Source organism: Aquarana catesbeiana, linkage group LG11 (assembly GCF_042186555.1).
Source record: "Aquarana catesbeiana isolate 2022-GZ linkage group LG11, ASM4218655v1, whole genome shotgun sequence".
Classification (NCBI taxonomy): domain Eukaryota; kingdom Metazoa; phylum Chordata; class Amphibia; order Anura; family Ranidae; genus Aquarana; species Aquarana catesbeiana.
Genome location: NC_133334.1, coordinates 117382692 through 117399433, shown reverse-complemented (window position 1 = coordinate 117399433; position 16742 = coordinate 117382692). Strand labels below are relative to the sequence as shown.

At 42.8% G+C, this 16742-nt stretch overlaps 1 protein-coding gene across 2 annotated transcripts in view; it reads right to left on the bottom strand.

The window, feature by feature from the left end:
* The window catches only part of DPF2 (double PHD fingers 2), an 86516-nt gene that overhangs the window by 41945 nt on the left and 27829 nt on the right, over positions 1-16742 (bottom strand). For both annotated transcript variants that reach the window (XM_073604939.1, XM_073604940.1), the window contains exons 5-6: positions 14747-14839; positions 12071-12149 (exon numbers count right to left, since the gene is read on the bottom strand). In XM_073604939.1, coding sequence (XP_073461040.1) covers positions 12071-12149; positions 14747-14839 — 172 coding nt within the window. The remainder of the gene's footprint in view (positions 1-12070; positions 12150-14746; positions 14840-16742) is intronic.

Sequence of the window (16742 nt, the reverse complement as noted above, 5' to 3'; positions counted from 1 at the left end):
CTCTCTCTCTATTCTCTCTCTCTATTGTTCTGCTCTTTTTTTACTGTATTCTATTCTGCAGTGTTTTATTGTTATTGTTATTGTTATTATGTTTTATCATGTTTGTTTTTCAGGTATGTAATTATTTATACTTTATTGTTTACTGTGCTTTATTGTTAACCATTTTTTTGTCTTCAGGTACGCCATTCACAACTTTGAGTGGTTATACCAGAATGATGCCTGCAGGTTTAGGTATCATCTTGGTATCATTCTTTTCAGCCAGCGGTCGGCTTTCATGTAAAAGCAATCCTAGCGGCTAATTAGCCTCTAGACTGCCTTTACAAGCCGTGGGAGGGAATGCCCCCCCCCCCCACCGTCTTCCGTGTTTTTCTCTGGCTCTCCTGTCTCAACAGGGAACCTGAGAATGCAGCCGGTGATTCAGCCAGCTGACCATAGAGCTGATCAGAGACAAGAGTGGCTCCAAACATCTCTATGGCCTAAGAAACCGGAAGCTACGAGCATTTTATGACTTAGATTTCGCCGGATGTAAATAGCGCCATTGGGAAATTGGGGAAGCATTTTATCACACCGATCTTGGTGTGGTCAGATGCTTTGAGGGCAGAGGAGAGATCTAGGGTCTAATAGACCCCAATTTTTTCAAAAAAGAGTACCTGTCACTACCTATTGCTATCATAGGGGATATTTACATTCCCCGAGATAACAATAAAAATGATTTAAAAAAAAAAAAAATGAAAGGAACAGTTTAAAAATAAGATAAAAAAGCAAAAAAATAATAAAGAAAAAAAAAAAAAAAAAAAAAAGCACCCCTGTCGCCCCCTGCTCTTGCGCTAAGGCGAACGCAAGCGGCGGTCTGTCGTCAAACGTAAACAGCAATTGCACCATGCATGTGAGGTATCGCCGCGAAGGTCAGATCGAGGGCAGTAATTTTTGCAGTAGACCTCCTCTGTAGATCTAAAGTGGTAACCTGTAAAGGCTTTTAAAGGCTTTTAAAAATGTATTTATTTTGTTGCCACTGCACGTTTGTGCGCAATTGTAAAGCATGTCATGTTTGGTATCCATGTACTCGGTCTAAGATCATCTTTTTTACTTCATCAAACATTTGGGCAATATAGTGTGTTTTAGTGCATTAAAATTTAAAAAAGTGTGTTTTTTCCCCAAAAAATGCGTTTGAAAAATCGCTGCGCAAATACTGTGTGAAAAAAAAAAATGAGACACCCACCATTTTAATCTGTAGGGCATTTGCTTTAAAAAAATATATAATGTTTGGGGGTTCAAAGTAATTTTCTTGCAAAAAAAAAAAAACTTTTTCATGTAAAAAATAAGTGTCAGAAAGGGCTTTGTCTTCAAGTGGTTAGAAGAGTGGGTGATGTGTGACATACGCTTCTAAATGTTGTGCATAAAATGCCAGGACAGTTCAAAACCCCCCCAAATGACCCCATTTTGGAAAGTAGACACCCCAAGCTATTTGCTGAGAGGCATGTCGAGTCCATGGAATATTTTATATTGCGACACAAGTTGCGGGAAAGAGACAAATTTTTTTTTTTTTTTTTTTTTTTTTGCACAAAGTTGTCACTAAATGATATATTGCTCAAACATGCCATGGGAATATGTGAAATTACACCCCAAAATACATTCTGCTGCTTCTCCTGAGTACGGGGATACCACATGTGTGAGACTTTTTGGGAGCCTAGCCGTGTACGGGACCCCGAAAACCAAGCACCGCCTTCAGGCTTTCTAAGGGGCGTGAATTTTTGATTTCACTCTTCACTGCCTATCACAGTTTCGGAGGCCATGGAATGCCCAGGTGGCACAAAACCCCCCCAAATGACCCCATTTTGGAAAGTAGACACCCCAAGCTATTTGCTGAGAGGTATAGTGAGTATTTTGCAGACCTCACTTTTTGTCACAAAGTTTTGAAATTTGAAAAAAGAAAAAAAAAAAAAGTTTTTTCTTGTCTTTCTTCATTTTCAAAAACAAATGAGAGCTGCAAAATACTCACCATGCCTCTCAGCAAATAGCTTGGGGTGTCTACTTTCCAAAATGGGGTCATTTGGGGGGGGTTTGTGCCACCTGGGCATTCCATGGCCTCCGAAACGGTGTTAGGCAGTGAAGAGTAAAATCAAAAATTCACGCCCTTAAAAACGCTGAAGGCGGTGATTGGTTTTCGGGGCCCCGTACGCGGCTAGGCTCCCAAAAAGTCCCACACATGTGGTATCCCCATACTCAGGAGAAGCAGCTAAATGTATTTTGGGGTGCAATTCCACATAGGCCCATGGCCTGTGTGAGCAATATATCATTTAGTGACAACTTTGTGCAAAAAAAAAAAAAAAAAAAAAAAAAAGTGTCACTTTCCCGCAACTTGTGTCAAAATATAAAATATTCCATGGACTCAATATGCCTCTCAGCAAATAGCTTGGGGTGTCTACTTTCCAAAATGGGGTCATTTGGGGGGGGGTTGTGCCACCTGGGCATTCCATGGCCTCCGAAACTGTGATAGGCAGTGAAGAGTGAAATCAAAAAGTTACACCCTTAGAAATCCTGAAGGCGGTGATTGGTTTTCGGGGTCCCATACGCGGCTAGGCTCCCAAAAAGTCCCACACATGTGGTATCCCCGTACTCAGGAGAAGTAGCTGAATATATTTTGGGGTGCAATTCCACATAGGCCCATGGCCTGTGTGAGCAATATATCATTTAGTGACAACTTTTTGTAAATATTTTTTTTTTTTTTTTTTTTTGTCATTATTCAATCACTTGGGACAAAAAAAATAAATATTCAATGGGTTCAACATGCCTATCAGCAATTTCCTTGGGGTGTCTACTTTCCAAAATGGGGTCATTTGGGGGGGTTTTGTACTGCCCTGCCATTTTAGCACCTCAAGAAATGACATAGGCAGTCATAAACTAAAAGCTGTGTAAATTCCAGAAAATGTACCCTAGTTTGTAGACGCTATAACTTTTGCGCAAACCAATAAATATACGCTTATTGACATTTTTTTTACCAAAGACATGTGGCCGAATACATTTTGGCCTAAATGTATGACTAAAATTGAGTTTATTGGATTTTTTTTATAACAAAAAGTAGAAAATATCATTTTTTTTCAAAATTTTCGGTCTTTTTCCGTTTATAGCGCAAAAAATAAAAACTGCAGAAGTGATCAAATACCATCAAAAGAAAGCTCTATTTGTGGGAAGAAAAGGACGCAAATTTCGTTTGGGTACAGCATTGCATAACCGCGCAATTAGCAGTTAAAGCGACGCAGTGCCAAATTGGAAAAAGACCTCTGGTCCTTAGGCAGCATAATGGTCCGGGGCTCAAGTGGTTAAAAAAATAAATAAACTTTATGTGAAGCATACAACACGTACACTTTATTCACTGCAATGTAGGGCAGTGGGATGCGCTGCGCTGCCTTATATTGCAGTGCGGTTCAGCATGATGCACTGCAATAAAATGTATATGTCTGCACTAGGCTGGGTTGAAGTGTGAATGGGACACATAGAAAACAAATTGCAAAACATCAGTCACCACATGTAGGGTGAATTAGCCATAAGGAAAAATAATTAGCACTGTACTTCTTGAAAAACAAACATTTGAATGGCAGACATAAGATACCCATATATCAGTAGATGATTGCGTTAAGCAGCTAAATCGTAATATATTGGCCATCGACACAGTCAAGTCTGAAAAAAAAACCAGCTGGTGGATGCCGGAGCCAAACATATGAACCATTAAACAACCAGCAAGCTGTACAAGAATACTGGCTGGCAGTGGGTTGCAGTTTTTGGCATATTTATTGCCAAATTAGGCCTAAAACTATTTAATATGTTTACAGTGACAGCACAGTGTAGAAACACTTTTTTTGGATAAACAGCAAGATTGAACATTAGAGCACGACAACAATCACTGAGATTAAATGTTTTCCTATTAATTAATAGGTTGATCTATCTTTAAACTAAATTGACATAAAAAGCACAGCGAATTGTCAATTTTCATTTAATTTAACAAAATCAATTAAGGAACTTGAGCACAAAGGCATTAGTCATTTGATTGCTTCCTAAGATAAATGATTCATAGAACATACAACATTAACAGATCCCCAGAGAGCCTATTTCATTGTTACAAAATAGGCCACTGGCATTTATAGAACAGGAAGCATGCTGGAAAACATTTTGTTAAAGGAACACACACCTATCAACAAGTGCTTACATAAAACAAGTTCCTTTACTACAAAGAAAACATGCATGGCACAGGGATGCAAAACATATTTCCCTAGGTAATTGTATCGCATCAGATATTCACATTTCGATAAAAAAAAAAAAAAAGAAAAAAAGGTTGCTTATTTTTTAAAGCCTCCAAAAAACTGTCGTCATCACAGGAATAGAGAAATTAAGCAGAAAAGGAAATAATTTCACCCTAAGGCCCCTTTCACACTGGGGCGGGAGGTGCATCGGCGGTAAAACGCCATTTTAGCGGCGGTATTCAGCCGCTAGCGGGGCGGTTTTACCCCCCACTAGCGGCCGAGAAAGGCTTAAAAACCATAGCCGCGGTGCCCCATTGATTTCAATGGGAAGGAGCGGTATACACACTCACTCCTTCACCTCTCCAAATATGCTGCTAGCAGGACTTTGAACTTCCTGCCAGCGCACCGCTCCAGTTTGAAAGCCCGAGGGCTTTCACACTGGAGACACAGCAGCGGCTGTTTCAGGTCGGTTTGCAGGCGCTATTTTTAGCGCAATTGCGCCAGCAAAACGACCCAGTGTGAAAGGGGTCAAACAATTTTGGCTGCTCTCCTGTTCATTCAATAATCACAATGGCTATTGCTAGGAAATCACATCATGCTCTAACCCATTTTATGTGTATGCTAAAAGTGCCACTAAAGGCAAAATAGGATTTTTAATACAGCTTACCTGTAAAATCCCTTTCTTGGCATACATCACGGTACACAGAGCAGCCATAGTAATTACTATGTGGGTTATACGCCACATATAGGTGAATTGACACTGGCACACCCAAAGACAGGAAGTCCCCCTCTATATAACCCCTCCCCATACAGGAAGTACCTCAGTTTTGTAGCAGAACAATGTATATGCCAGCAAGAGGGGAGGGACCTCTGTGTCCCGTGATGTACTCCAAGAAAAGGATTTTACATGTAAGCTGTATTAAAAATCCTATTTTCTTCATTATACATCACGGGACACAGAGCAGCCATAGGAATTACTATGTGGCATGTCCCAAAGCAATGCCCTTGAGGGGAGGGAGACACATATCAAAGTAGGCCGCCATCAGACATGAGGACTTATACTGCTGCCTGCAGTACACTGCGCCCAAAAGTGGTATCCTCCTGCTGCCTTACATCGCGGCCTTGCAAATCTGAGCCATAGAGGCCTGGTGACGCACTGCCCATGACGCACTCACTGCCCTGGTAGAGAGAGCCCTAATTTAAAAAGGTGGAACCCTTCTTTTCAATCCATAAGCCTGAATTATAACCCGACTAATCCACTGAGAAATAGTCGATTTTGACGCTGCTTGCCTTTCCCTGGGCCTTTTTGGCAGCACAAACAAAGCATCAGTCTTCCGTATCTGATCTGTCACCTTCAGATAGATCCTGACAGCTCTCACCACATCAAGAGAATGCAACAATTTTTCTTCTGCAGAGTGAGGTTCTGGGAAAAAAGAAGGCAGGGAGACATCTTGGTTCAAGTGAAAACTGGACACCACCTTAGGCAAAAAGGTTGGGTGAGGACGCAACACCACCTTGTCTTTATGAATAAGTATGGCTCTTTACAGGAAAAATCTGCCAATTCTGACACTCTCCTTGCCAAAGTTACTGCCACCAAGAAAGCCAACTTCCTTGTCAAAAAGGATCAAGGGAATATGGTGCAAAGGCTCAAAGGGTAGTCTTCGCAAGACCGATAAAACTAGATTAAAATCCCACGGGCACAAAGGCCGCCTGACTGGCGGAGTTATATGAGTTACCCCTTGTATTTAGGCCCGGATCAAAAAATGTGAAGCAAGCGGTCTTTGAAAAAATACTGACAAGGTCGAGATCTGATACTTAAGGCTAGCTTAATTTCTACCCCCAATTGTAAGAAGGCAAGAATCCTTCCTATGACATACTTTTGAGGATGCTATCTTTCGGGTTCACACCAGGAAACAGGACCTCCAGATGCCAAAATAAATGGCCCTAGAAGCCTAGAAGTCACCACTGAGCCCGAAATCCCCAGATCCTTTAAAATTCGGGCTTCAATAGCCAAACTGTTAAATTTGGTGATTGTAAGGCAGGATGGAACACCGGTCCTTGCGAAAGTAAGTCTGGATGGGATGAAAGAGTCCATGGTTTCCCTACTGCCCACCTTATGATCTCTGCATACCAGGATGTTCTGGGCCACGTCGGGGCTACCAGCATCACCGGCTTCTCTTCCCTCTTTGATCCTGCGTAGAAGCCACAGTAGCAGCTGAACTTGGGGGGGCCGCATAAATCAGTGAAAACTGATCCCAAGGAGTCACTAGTGCATCAGTCCCGAATGTGAGCAGATCCCTTGTCCTTGACACAAAGCTGTCCAACTTCTTGTTGAACTTGGACGCCAATAGATCTATGTCCGGGGTACCCCACTTTTGGCATATGGATGAAAAAAAAAATCTTGGGATGCAGGGACCATTCCCCCGGGGACAATTGTTGGTGACTCAAGAAGTCTGCCTGCCAATTTTCCACTCCTGGAATGAAGACTGCTGACAGAAAAGGCACATGCTTCTCTACCCATGTCAGAATATGGTTCACCTGACTCCCGGTACCCCCTTGGTGGTTGATGTAAGCCAGAGCTGTGGCATTGTCGGATTGTATCCTGACAGGACAACCCTGCAACCTGAAAGTCCAGGATATTAGAGCTAGACGCGCTGCCCAAATCCTTAGAATGTTGATGGGCAAGGTTCTTTCGGTCTCTGACCACTTCCCCTGGACAGTGGCCTCCTCCAGAACCGCTCCCCAGCCCAAGAGGCTGGCATCCGTCGTTACTACCTTCCAGGCTACTGGAAAAATGCAAATTTCTGGCCATCACACACCAATTGAGACTCTAGCACACCTTTGGGGACAGATACATTGGATAGTCCAAGCCTTGCATCCTCTTGTTCCAAGCCAACAGAATACCGTTTTGCAACAGTCTCGAATGAAATTGGGCATAGGGAATAGCTTCTAACGAAGCCACCATTTTCCCTAGCAACCTCAAGCAAAGGCGACTGGAGGAATCCTTTCCCTTGACCACACGGGACCAGATCTCTTATAATAGCTCTGACTTTCGTCTGCGGCAAAAAGACCTTTTCTTGGACTGTGTCTATGACCAGACCCAAGTATTCTAGCCTTCTTACTGGCCGTAAGGCTGACTTCTCTAGGCTGAGAATCCAACCCAGGTGCCCCAAATATTGACCGTGCTGGACACACTGTAGTCTAGCTGTGTACCCGACTAAGCAGCAGGTCGTCTAGGTATGCCATTACTGATATACCCTGGACCCTTAATCTTGCTAATACCGGGGCCAAAATCTTTGTTAACACCCGGGGGCGGTGGCTAACCTGAAGGACAAGGCCACAAAACTGAAAATGGAGCTGTTCCACCTCGAATCGCAGAAATTTCTGGTGCGCGGGGTAGATTGGCACATGCAGATATGCATCTTTGATGTCCATCGATGCTAGAAAATCTCCTCTCCTCATAGAGGACGCAACTGACCGGATTGACTCCATGCGAAAGGAGCAGGTGGTTAAGAATTGATTTAGATCTTTGAGATCTAGAATGGGTCCGACATCTCCATTCGGTTTTGGCACCGTGAAGAGATTTGAATTAAAAACCCATGCCCTGCTCCTCTGTTGGAATTTCTGTAATCACACCTTGTGATGTCAAAAGGCCCAGTGCCTGGAATAACAACCTTTTTAACAGGTCTCTGGGAACATTCGATCTTAGAAACGGAAATGGTGGAAATTCCTGAAACTCTAGCTTGTAGCCTAGAGATACTGTGGAGATGACCCATCTGTCCTGGATCTCTTCCTGCCAGGCTCCTGAAAACTGCAGAAGCCTTCCCCCCCCCCCCCCCCCCGAGCGAATGGGAGCGCCCCTTCATAAGGAGGCCTTAGGACTCTGTTTTGTATTCTTCTGCCCTTGTGCTTGGCCTTGAGGCTTACCTCTCGAACCTGACGGCAGAGGCCATCGAAACTGCCTGGAGGCTGCAGCAATTGGTGCTGGGGAAGAAGAAAGTTTAAATGAAGGACGTCTACTCCTTCTTTTAACCAGTAAAAGGGCACTCTTACTACCCGAAATTTTTTGGATATACTTATCCAAGTTGTCTCCGAACAACTGTTCCCCATGAAAAGGAAAAGTTGCCAATAGCTTTTTGCATGGAAACTCAGCTGACCAATGCTTCAACCAGAGAATTCTGCGCATATGCACAGATAAGAGGGACACCTGTTGAATAGAATCTTTAAAAGGTGTCCACCGCAAAACATAAGGCCCTTGGCAGCTCCGCCAACTTGCGGGCTGCTTCACCTTGGGCAGGGACACTTTTAATGACTTGCTTGAACTGGTCTTAAGGGTTGGCAAACCCCTATCGCTGCTACTGCAGGCTGTACTGCTGACCCAGCTATAAATGAAGAGGCTTTACGTAAAGACTCCAGCTTCTTGTCGGCTGGATCTTTAAAAACCTGGACATTGTCTACTGGCCAAGTTAGACTCCTATTTACAGAGAAATTAGCAGCATCCACTGCTGGCAAACTCCACTTTTTAGTGAATTTTTCCTGGATTGGGTAAAGAAGAGAAAATCTCCCAGGAGGGAGAAAATGCCTATCTAGGTGATCCCAGTCTGCATATATTAGTTGCTCCAGCAGTGGTGTAAAGGGAAGGCATGTGGGCCCTCTGAAGGCCTCAAAGACCCCAAAGAAGAAAAGGGGGCCTCAGCCACCTCCGCTGGGGGGGCAACTTATATGCCGAACGGACCAATCCTGTAAGGGATTGGACCAGCAGTTTTTTGGGATTGCAAGACTGAAAAGGGCTCCTCTGAGATTGAGCCCTCAGAAGAGTCATCATCTGTCTGCCCTTCTTCTCGGTCACCCAATGGCACCTCAATGTTATCTCTTCCCATTCCTGTTACAAAACTGGAAGGTCAGGAGGGGGAGAAGGGGACCTTACGTGTTTTTTCCTGGATTGGGAGACAGACGCGATCATGTTGGCTATCTTTCCCTCCAACCCAGCTAATGCTGAAGCCAAATCGTCTTGGTGACGTATGCAGAGGCTGAAATGTTGGATGTAGCCACTATGCCCGACAGCCTCAATGGCTCAGACTGGCCAGTTGCCCCTGGCCTTTCAGGGGAGGATAGTACTGTGGAAGCGTGACTAGGATCCTCAGACCCTGACAGCGGTGCCCTTGCGCTCCTCCCTGTTGTATTTCCCCCACCTTTCTTTCGGGAAGACATAGTCCTAAGCACAAAATGCAGAGGTACTCACAATATGCATCCACTGCTGTGCTGTAGTCGAGCAAAACAATGCCGCTATCACTGCTCAACCTAATGCCCAGTAGGCATGCCTTTAAATGCCCTTGTCCATACCTATACAGTGCTTACATGCCCCAGTACACCCTGTGTCCCTCTGTCAGCCACCAGACTCATTACAGAGTCACAAACTTTATAGCCAACTGAGCCTGCACCGTGCTATGTGCATGCTCGCCCTCCATGTGCACGCCAGCCAAATCCCCAGCGTCCTACGGTGGCCTTAGAACTGACCTCCGCGTGGATGAGGCAGTCCCGTTATCGGCACAGCTCAGGGGGAGAGGGGCTGTGTTCCCATGGGGTGATAACGGTCGCCCTCGCTCCTGTCATCGGAACCAGCCTTTGGGGGGAGAGCTGCGTGCCATGGGCTAGGAGGCGGGCGGACCCAAGGCCTCGGCAGACCAGGGTGAGGGGTAATGCTCTGTCCAAAGGAGCGATGCTAGACACAGAAAACATGAAACGTAAACACCAGGCATGTTACAATACACCCTCTAGTGGTGAAAAACAGGCAAGGGTTTGCTTCAAATCCTTGAAGTGAACCAAAAGTGTTCCTTTCCCAGGTTCTTTGCTTTTTTTTTTTTAACAAAAAAAAAAAAACAAAAAAAAAAAACTTACCATTCCCGCCGCAGGATACTGCTGGCATGACAGCCAGACCCAATCATCACCCATCACGGCAGGCAAGGTATTTGAACAGACCTTCAAGGACCAGGTCCCCCTTGCATATTGGGGTCCACACCCTTGGACCTGTACAGCACCCTGCCAGGACAACCTTTGGTTTAGTCATGTATCCAAGGGCCTGGATTCCAGGGTTCAGCCCTCTAAAGAGGAGCATTACAGGCAAAACCTTGCTTCTTTTTCGAGGCTCGGGTACCATCCATTTTGGCCTTGCCATTTTGAATGGATCCGACTGCATAGCCCCTTGATCCTGGCAAGCATTTCTCCAATGGGGCTATCCATATTATAGAACTTCAATCCACCATGACCATCACCTTGAGACACTGGCGAAAAAAACTGAGGTACTTCATGTATGGGAGGGGTTATATAGAGGGGGACTTCCTGTCTTTGGGTGTGCCAGTGTCCATTCACCTATAGGTGGCGTATAACCCACATAGTAATTACTATGGCTGCTCTGTGTCCCGTGATGTACGATAAAGAAAGGTGTTTTTTTTTTTAGCTTTAGATAGAGTGGAGAGGGATTAGAACACTTATCGGGCTTTATTGCTGTCTGTGCCTCCGATTCACCCTATTTGTCCTGTTTACTGTTATTGAAAGTGAATGTAAAAGAAAATCCCAAATTTTGGCTTAACATTAGAACAGTAATAGAGGGGAAATCTTCCAGTGAGGATGCTAGTTCTGGTGACACCCCAGGATTAACTCACTTTGGAGGGATTTTCTCACTTTCCATTTTGGCTATAGGACAGGAAGTGAAAAGAACTATCCTCGATGGGATACAGATGGCAAAAAACTGGCAGGAGTTATAACCCTCTCTTACTGTATCCAAAAAAAGAAAAAGAAAAAAGGTTTTGCCTTTAGCGACACTAAGAACAATGACACGTGTTTAAGACACTTTTACGCCTGGTTCACACCTATGCATTTTTTTGTGCATTTTCAGTTTTGAAGAAACACACTACAGTCCATTTAACATGGTTCCCGATGGGTCATGTTCAAATCTGTGCATTTTATGGAAAGGGCCAAGGATTTTTTTTCTGGTTCAAAACCAGATAGACTTCAATGGATCAAAAATGTGTATTGAGAAATGCAAAATGCACCTAGAATATGCAAACTGCAACCTGCATAAAAAAATTGCATGAATCGTTAAAAAATTTTTTAAATGATCCGATTAGAGCAAAATGAAATCTGTTTGCTGTGAGCTATTACACGTTAAATGTTAATTTACTCTATGGACTACTTTACTGAATAAGCCTATATAAAATTGTACAACTGTTAAAGTGACTGTTTCCTTTCCATGTCTAAAGAGATCTTCTGTAGTGGCAAAAATGAGCATGATTACGTCCGTCATGTTCCAATTGTCCTGCATGTTTTATTAAGTCATGTTATTACTAAACCATCCAAATTAGGTCAAGTCAAATTAACGAGAAAGAAAAGTCCACAACAAGACCTATTGAGAAATCATACTACTTGTATAGAAAGATGAATTTGCATGAATACAACACAGTTTAACTTTAAAGTTTTAAACACTGTAGCAATACTATATTTAATGGGTTAATAAAAGACAACTATTCTGTAAGATGCAGTATTTCAGTACTAATCTTCATATTGACAAAGACTAAAAAAAAAAAAAAAAAAAAAAGGGGTGGGGAGAGAGAGAAAAGTATACCAAATAGTACTATGACTCTGATACAACCCTTTAAGAAAAAAGCCAGATAAAGAAAAGATTTACATGCCCAGTAAAAAAAAAAAAAAAATTAAAAAGTATCCAGTAAAAGGAACAAGATGATGGTATCTGAAACACAGATCAAACAGTGAACTATACCACAGGGCAAGTGAACGTAAAAAAATTAAATAGAATCATCAGGAAGTTGACTCACTGTCACAGGCGTATGGCTTGTCCCTGTCATCCAGTGCAGCTGCATCCAGCTTCTTCCTGGCACCACCTAAACCTTTTCCCTGGAAAAAAAAAAAAACAAAAAAAACAAAACAAAACAAAACAAAAAAAAAAACCTTCTTTTAAAAATTTAAGAGGAAAGAATAGCTAAAACATGGGGCATATCAATGTAAAAAATAGTGCCAAGGGAAAACATACGTATTGATAAGGATTTTATAAGTAAACAAAATGTTGTACACAAACTCCATATTAATATTTTGTCTTAACTGTTCAGATGTAATCTCAACGTGCAGTTTTCCTTGTAAACCATCAGAATTAGACTTTAGGCCCAAAAACAAATTAAAAATAGAGTTTCCCTAAACATCTCTGACCTCCAAGCTATCCCTAAAGCAAACCAGACGATGGAAATTTTAAAGGCCGGTTTCCTTGATGCGTTTGGTTATTTTTGGGATTGTAGGTGATTTGTCTTGAATTTGCCATGTATTTGGCCATTATAGTAATTGAATGACTTTCTCCAAATACATAACCCTGAAGCCTCAGATGAATCCTTACACTTGCTGTTTTTTGGGAAAGTTTAACCACTTCCGGACCGCCCAACGCCGGTATACATCGGCTGTTTGAAGAGGAATATCGTTGTTATGGCAGCAGCTAGCTGCCATAACCCCGGTATCCTCTTCAGTGAGCAGTCTGGTTTAAGATAGAGTGGTCTCTTCGGCGGATTTGCAGCGAGATCACTTCTATCGGCAGCGTGAGAGGTGCCCACCCGCCGCGCTCCGCTGCCCTTCACCACTTACCGGAGATGTCGGCAGCGGTGGAGGCAATCAGCTCTTCACCCTTGCTGGGCATATAGACGAGCGAGGGGAAGATGCCACCGGTCTTCATAACAATGCAGGGCGGAAGCAACATCAAAATGTCACTTCCGCCCACAGCTCTTAAAGGGCTTTTTTTTTTTTTTTTTAAATGACAATTTTTTTTTTTTTATTGCATTTTAGTCTAAGTATGAGATCTGAGGTCCCGTCATGCTTTTTTTTTATTACAAGGGATGTTTACATTACTTGTAATCGGAATAAAAGGTGACACTTTTTTTTTTTTTTTTTAAACTGTGTAAAAAAATTTTAAAAAAAAGGTAAACTAAAAAATTTTTTAAACGCGCCCCCTCCCCACAAGCTCGCATGCAGAAGCAGATGCAAACGCATATGTGAGTAGCAGCCGCATATGAAAACAGGGTTCAAACCACACATGTGAGAGGTATTGCCGTGATCGGTAGAGTGAGAGCAATAATTCTAGCCCTAGACCTCCTCTGTAACAAAAAACATGCAACCTGTAGAATTTTTTAAACGTCGTCTATGGAGATTTTTAAGGGTAAAAGTTTGTCGCAATTCCACGAGCGGGAGCAATTTTGAAGCATAACACGCTGGGTATCAATTTACTCAGTGTAAAATTATCTTTCACAATATAAAAAAAAAAAAAAAAAGAAGAAGTGTATTTTTCCAAAAAAAAGTGCCCTTGTAAGACCACTGCGCAAATACGGTGTGACAAAGTATTGCAACGACTGCCATTTTATTCTTTAGGGTGTTAGAAAAAAAATGTATAATGTTTGGGGGTTCTAAGTAATTTTCTAGCAAAAAAAAAAACACTTTTTTTTAAAGTGGTTGTATACCCGCTGGGTTTTTTTTTTTTTTCTACACCTGCAAGGGAAAAGGCTGTGAGTGGCCGGAGCCGCGATGTCGCCACTCCCGCGCATGCACGCGGGAGACTTCTGTCCGGCAAGCTCCGGAGTTTGCCGGGCTGTCAGACGAGAATCCCCTGTGCGCATGCACCGCTGCAGTCAGCGGCTCATTGCGAGGGGAATATCTCCTAAACCGTACAGGTTTAGGAGATATTTTTTTTACCTACAGGTAAGCCTTATTATAGGCTTACCTGTAGGTAAAAGTAAAAAAAAAAAAAGTTATACAACCGCTTTAACTTGTAAACAACAAATCTCAGAAAGGGGCTTGGTCCTTAAGTGGTTAATGATGTTTACAGTTAAAAACAATAAAGCATTACAAACTGGTTCCCGATCAGCGCTCTCAGCCAATGGCCAGAGTGTTCTGGCAGGGGGGCCGTCCCCCCTGTCAGAACACAATAGCACAGCAGAAAAGATTAATGTACTAACATTGGATTGTTAGTACAGCAGCTCCAACCGGAGCTTTAAGTTTTTTTCCATTCAAACTTGTGTTGTGTACTAGGCTTAACACTAGATGACTATCAGCAATCATAACAGAAATGGGAGGAGCAGCATTGTAAGCCTTTATCAGTTAAGACTCAGAGAGTACTCATCAGTAAGCTGCTGCTGTTTTACTATCCATTTACAGGCTTGATTTAACTGTATTGCTTTGACATCCATGAAAGTAAACCCTCAAAACCTGGCTATGGTGTACTGCAAGCGTGTCTGGATTCAAAAACAAGGTCAATAAAGAAAAAAAAAAAAATCAAAGAAAATGTACATCTAATGTAATAACAGTGTTGAAATTAGAATATGCATTCAACGTTTACTAGATTTTCCAGAGAAGCTATACTTATTTTATAGCAGAACTCACCTCCGAATTCTGCCGTAGTTTTTCATACTAGAATAAATCAAATTATGGTTAAAATAAGGAATAATGCTGGTGACTCTTACTTTGGCTTTACCCTTCCCACGTCTTTTTGGAGTATCTTCTTCATAATCTTCATCATCCAAATCATCCAAAAAATCCTCCGGCTCCAGAATTCGCTATTGGATGCAAAAAAACAAAACAAAAAAAAAAACACATAAATAATGTAACACCGACAGCCAAATCACCAAGATTCCATCTGCTACATAAGAAAGTAATAAACCCAGAAAAATGTAACATATTGCAGCCAACCAATCTTTAAAAATGTGGCAGATGCATTTGCTTTGTTTTTTTATGCTTTTTTCTTTATTTGTACCTTGGTGAGTAGGCCAATAACACATTTCCAACTTGGGATGTCTCCATTCCATTAAACGATCAATAGAGACACCTTTAGACAGCAGTATTGTAAGCCTGTGGAGAGGGTTAAGTTAGGTGCACTAGCGGATTTAGATGGATTTTAATAACTAAAGAGGAACTAATGTCTAAAAAAACAAAATTACAAGCAGGCAGACTCTTCACTGCATCACAGACATGCAATATCACTTTTGCGATAACAAAGAAACCTTACCTGCCTGCTCTCAGCCTTCTGTAGGATGTACACTGTGCAGCTCGGTTTATGTTATCAGCATGGCATCTGTGCCAGGATGAACAACTACCATGCATGCATGGGAGTTAGATCATCCCACACGGGCCAATCAAGATGGCAGAAGACAACACCTGGATGAAGTAAGGAAGCTGCTGGCGTTGCACCAGATATAAGTATTGTAGACTTAGTTACACTTTAAAGCCCAACTCCTGGAAACACTTTTTAAGCCGTTATGCCAACAGTTTCTTTCCTCTTGGGATAAAGGTTTCAGGCCGGGTTCACACAACAGACAGCTGCCAGGGCACTTTACCACTCCAGCAGCTGTCTGTTGCTGGCTGCATTAGGGGGCAGTGTGGTTAGCGATTTAGCACATCACTGCTCTTTTTTTGTACAAACTTTATTTGAAGTATACAAACCATGCACTTTATTCATGAAACTGTGCACAGTGCCATGCAGTTTTGTACAGCGCACTACGATAAAACGTAGCATGTCTGCATTTTATTGAAGCACACTGCAGCGTGGCCCTAGGCTGCGTTGCAGTGTGAATGGGAAACATAGGAAACAATTGCTTCCTGAGTGTCCTTACAGTGCCAGACATTTTACAATGCAATAAAATGTCTATCACACACGCAGTGTGAATCAGCCCTTACATAAGTAAATAAAAGTTGACCATTGCAGGCACCCTTGCCAGAGTTAAAGCAGCAGAGCTACAGCCGCAAATACTAATCTCCTCTCAAACTATCAGATATCCTCAAGGTCCCTCAGCTATGCCAACAGCTTCTCCTTGGCTTCTTTTGGGGGCTGGAATTCAGCCTTCTTGATTTGCAGGCATGAGATGATGTAATTCAGGCACAGGAGTTGGTCATCACGCCACGCTAGCATGGTGCTGAGAATGTAAGCCAAGCTGCACATGTGCAGCTCAGTGTACCTTGTACGGAGGGATGAAAGCAGGCAAGTATTTTATTGTAGTAAAGACATAGCACACCAGCACACAAAATATTTTAAAATTTGACTTCAAGTGGAACTTTACCCATAACCATGATAAAAAATAATATTTTTTTAGCAAGAAACATACATTCCACATTAATAATTAAGCTACCAAAATCAGTGTGTGCTGTAAATTGCCTGAAGCTTAGAGGACCTGAACAGCAGTAAATCTTTAGGCTGAAGTGATCTAGCAGGACTTAATTTTCTGACAGATCGCTTAAGCACTTGACGACCGCCTCACGCCGATTTACGTCGGCAAGGTGGCACGGACAGGCAAAATCACGTACATATACGTCCGATCGGACCCCCCCCCCCCGATGCCCGAGGCGGTTGTCTTTTGTCCCCCGGCGATCGGAGGTGAGGGGGAGGCCATCCGTTCGTGGCCCCCCCCCTCGCGATCGCCGCCGGCCAATGAGAACATTCCTTTGCTGCTGTATGCTAAACAGCAG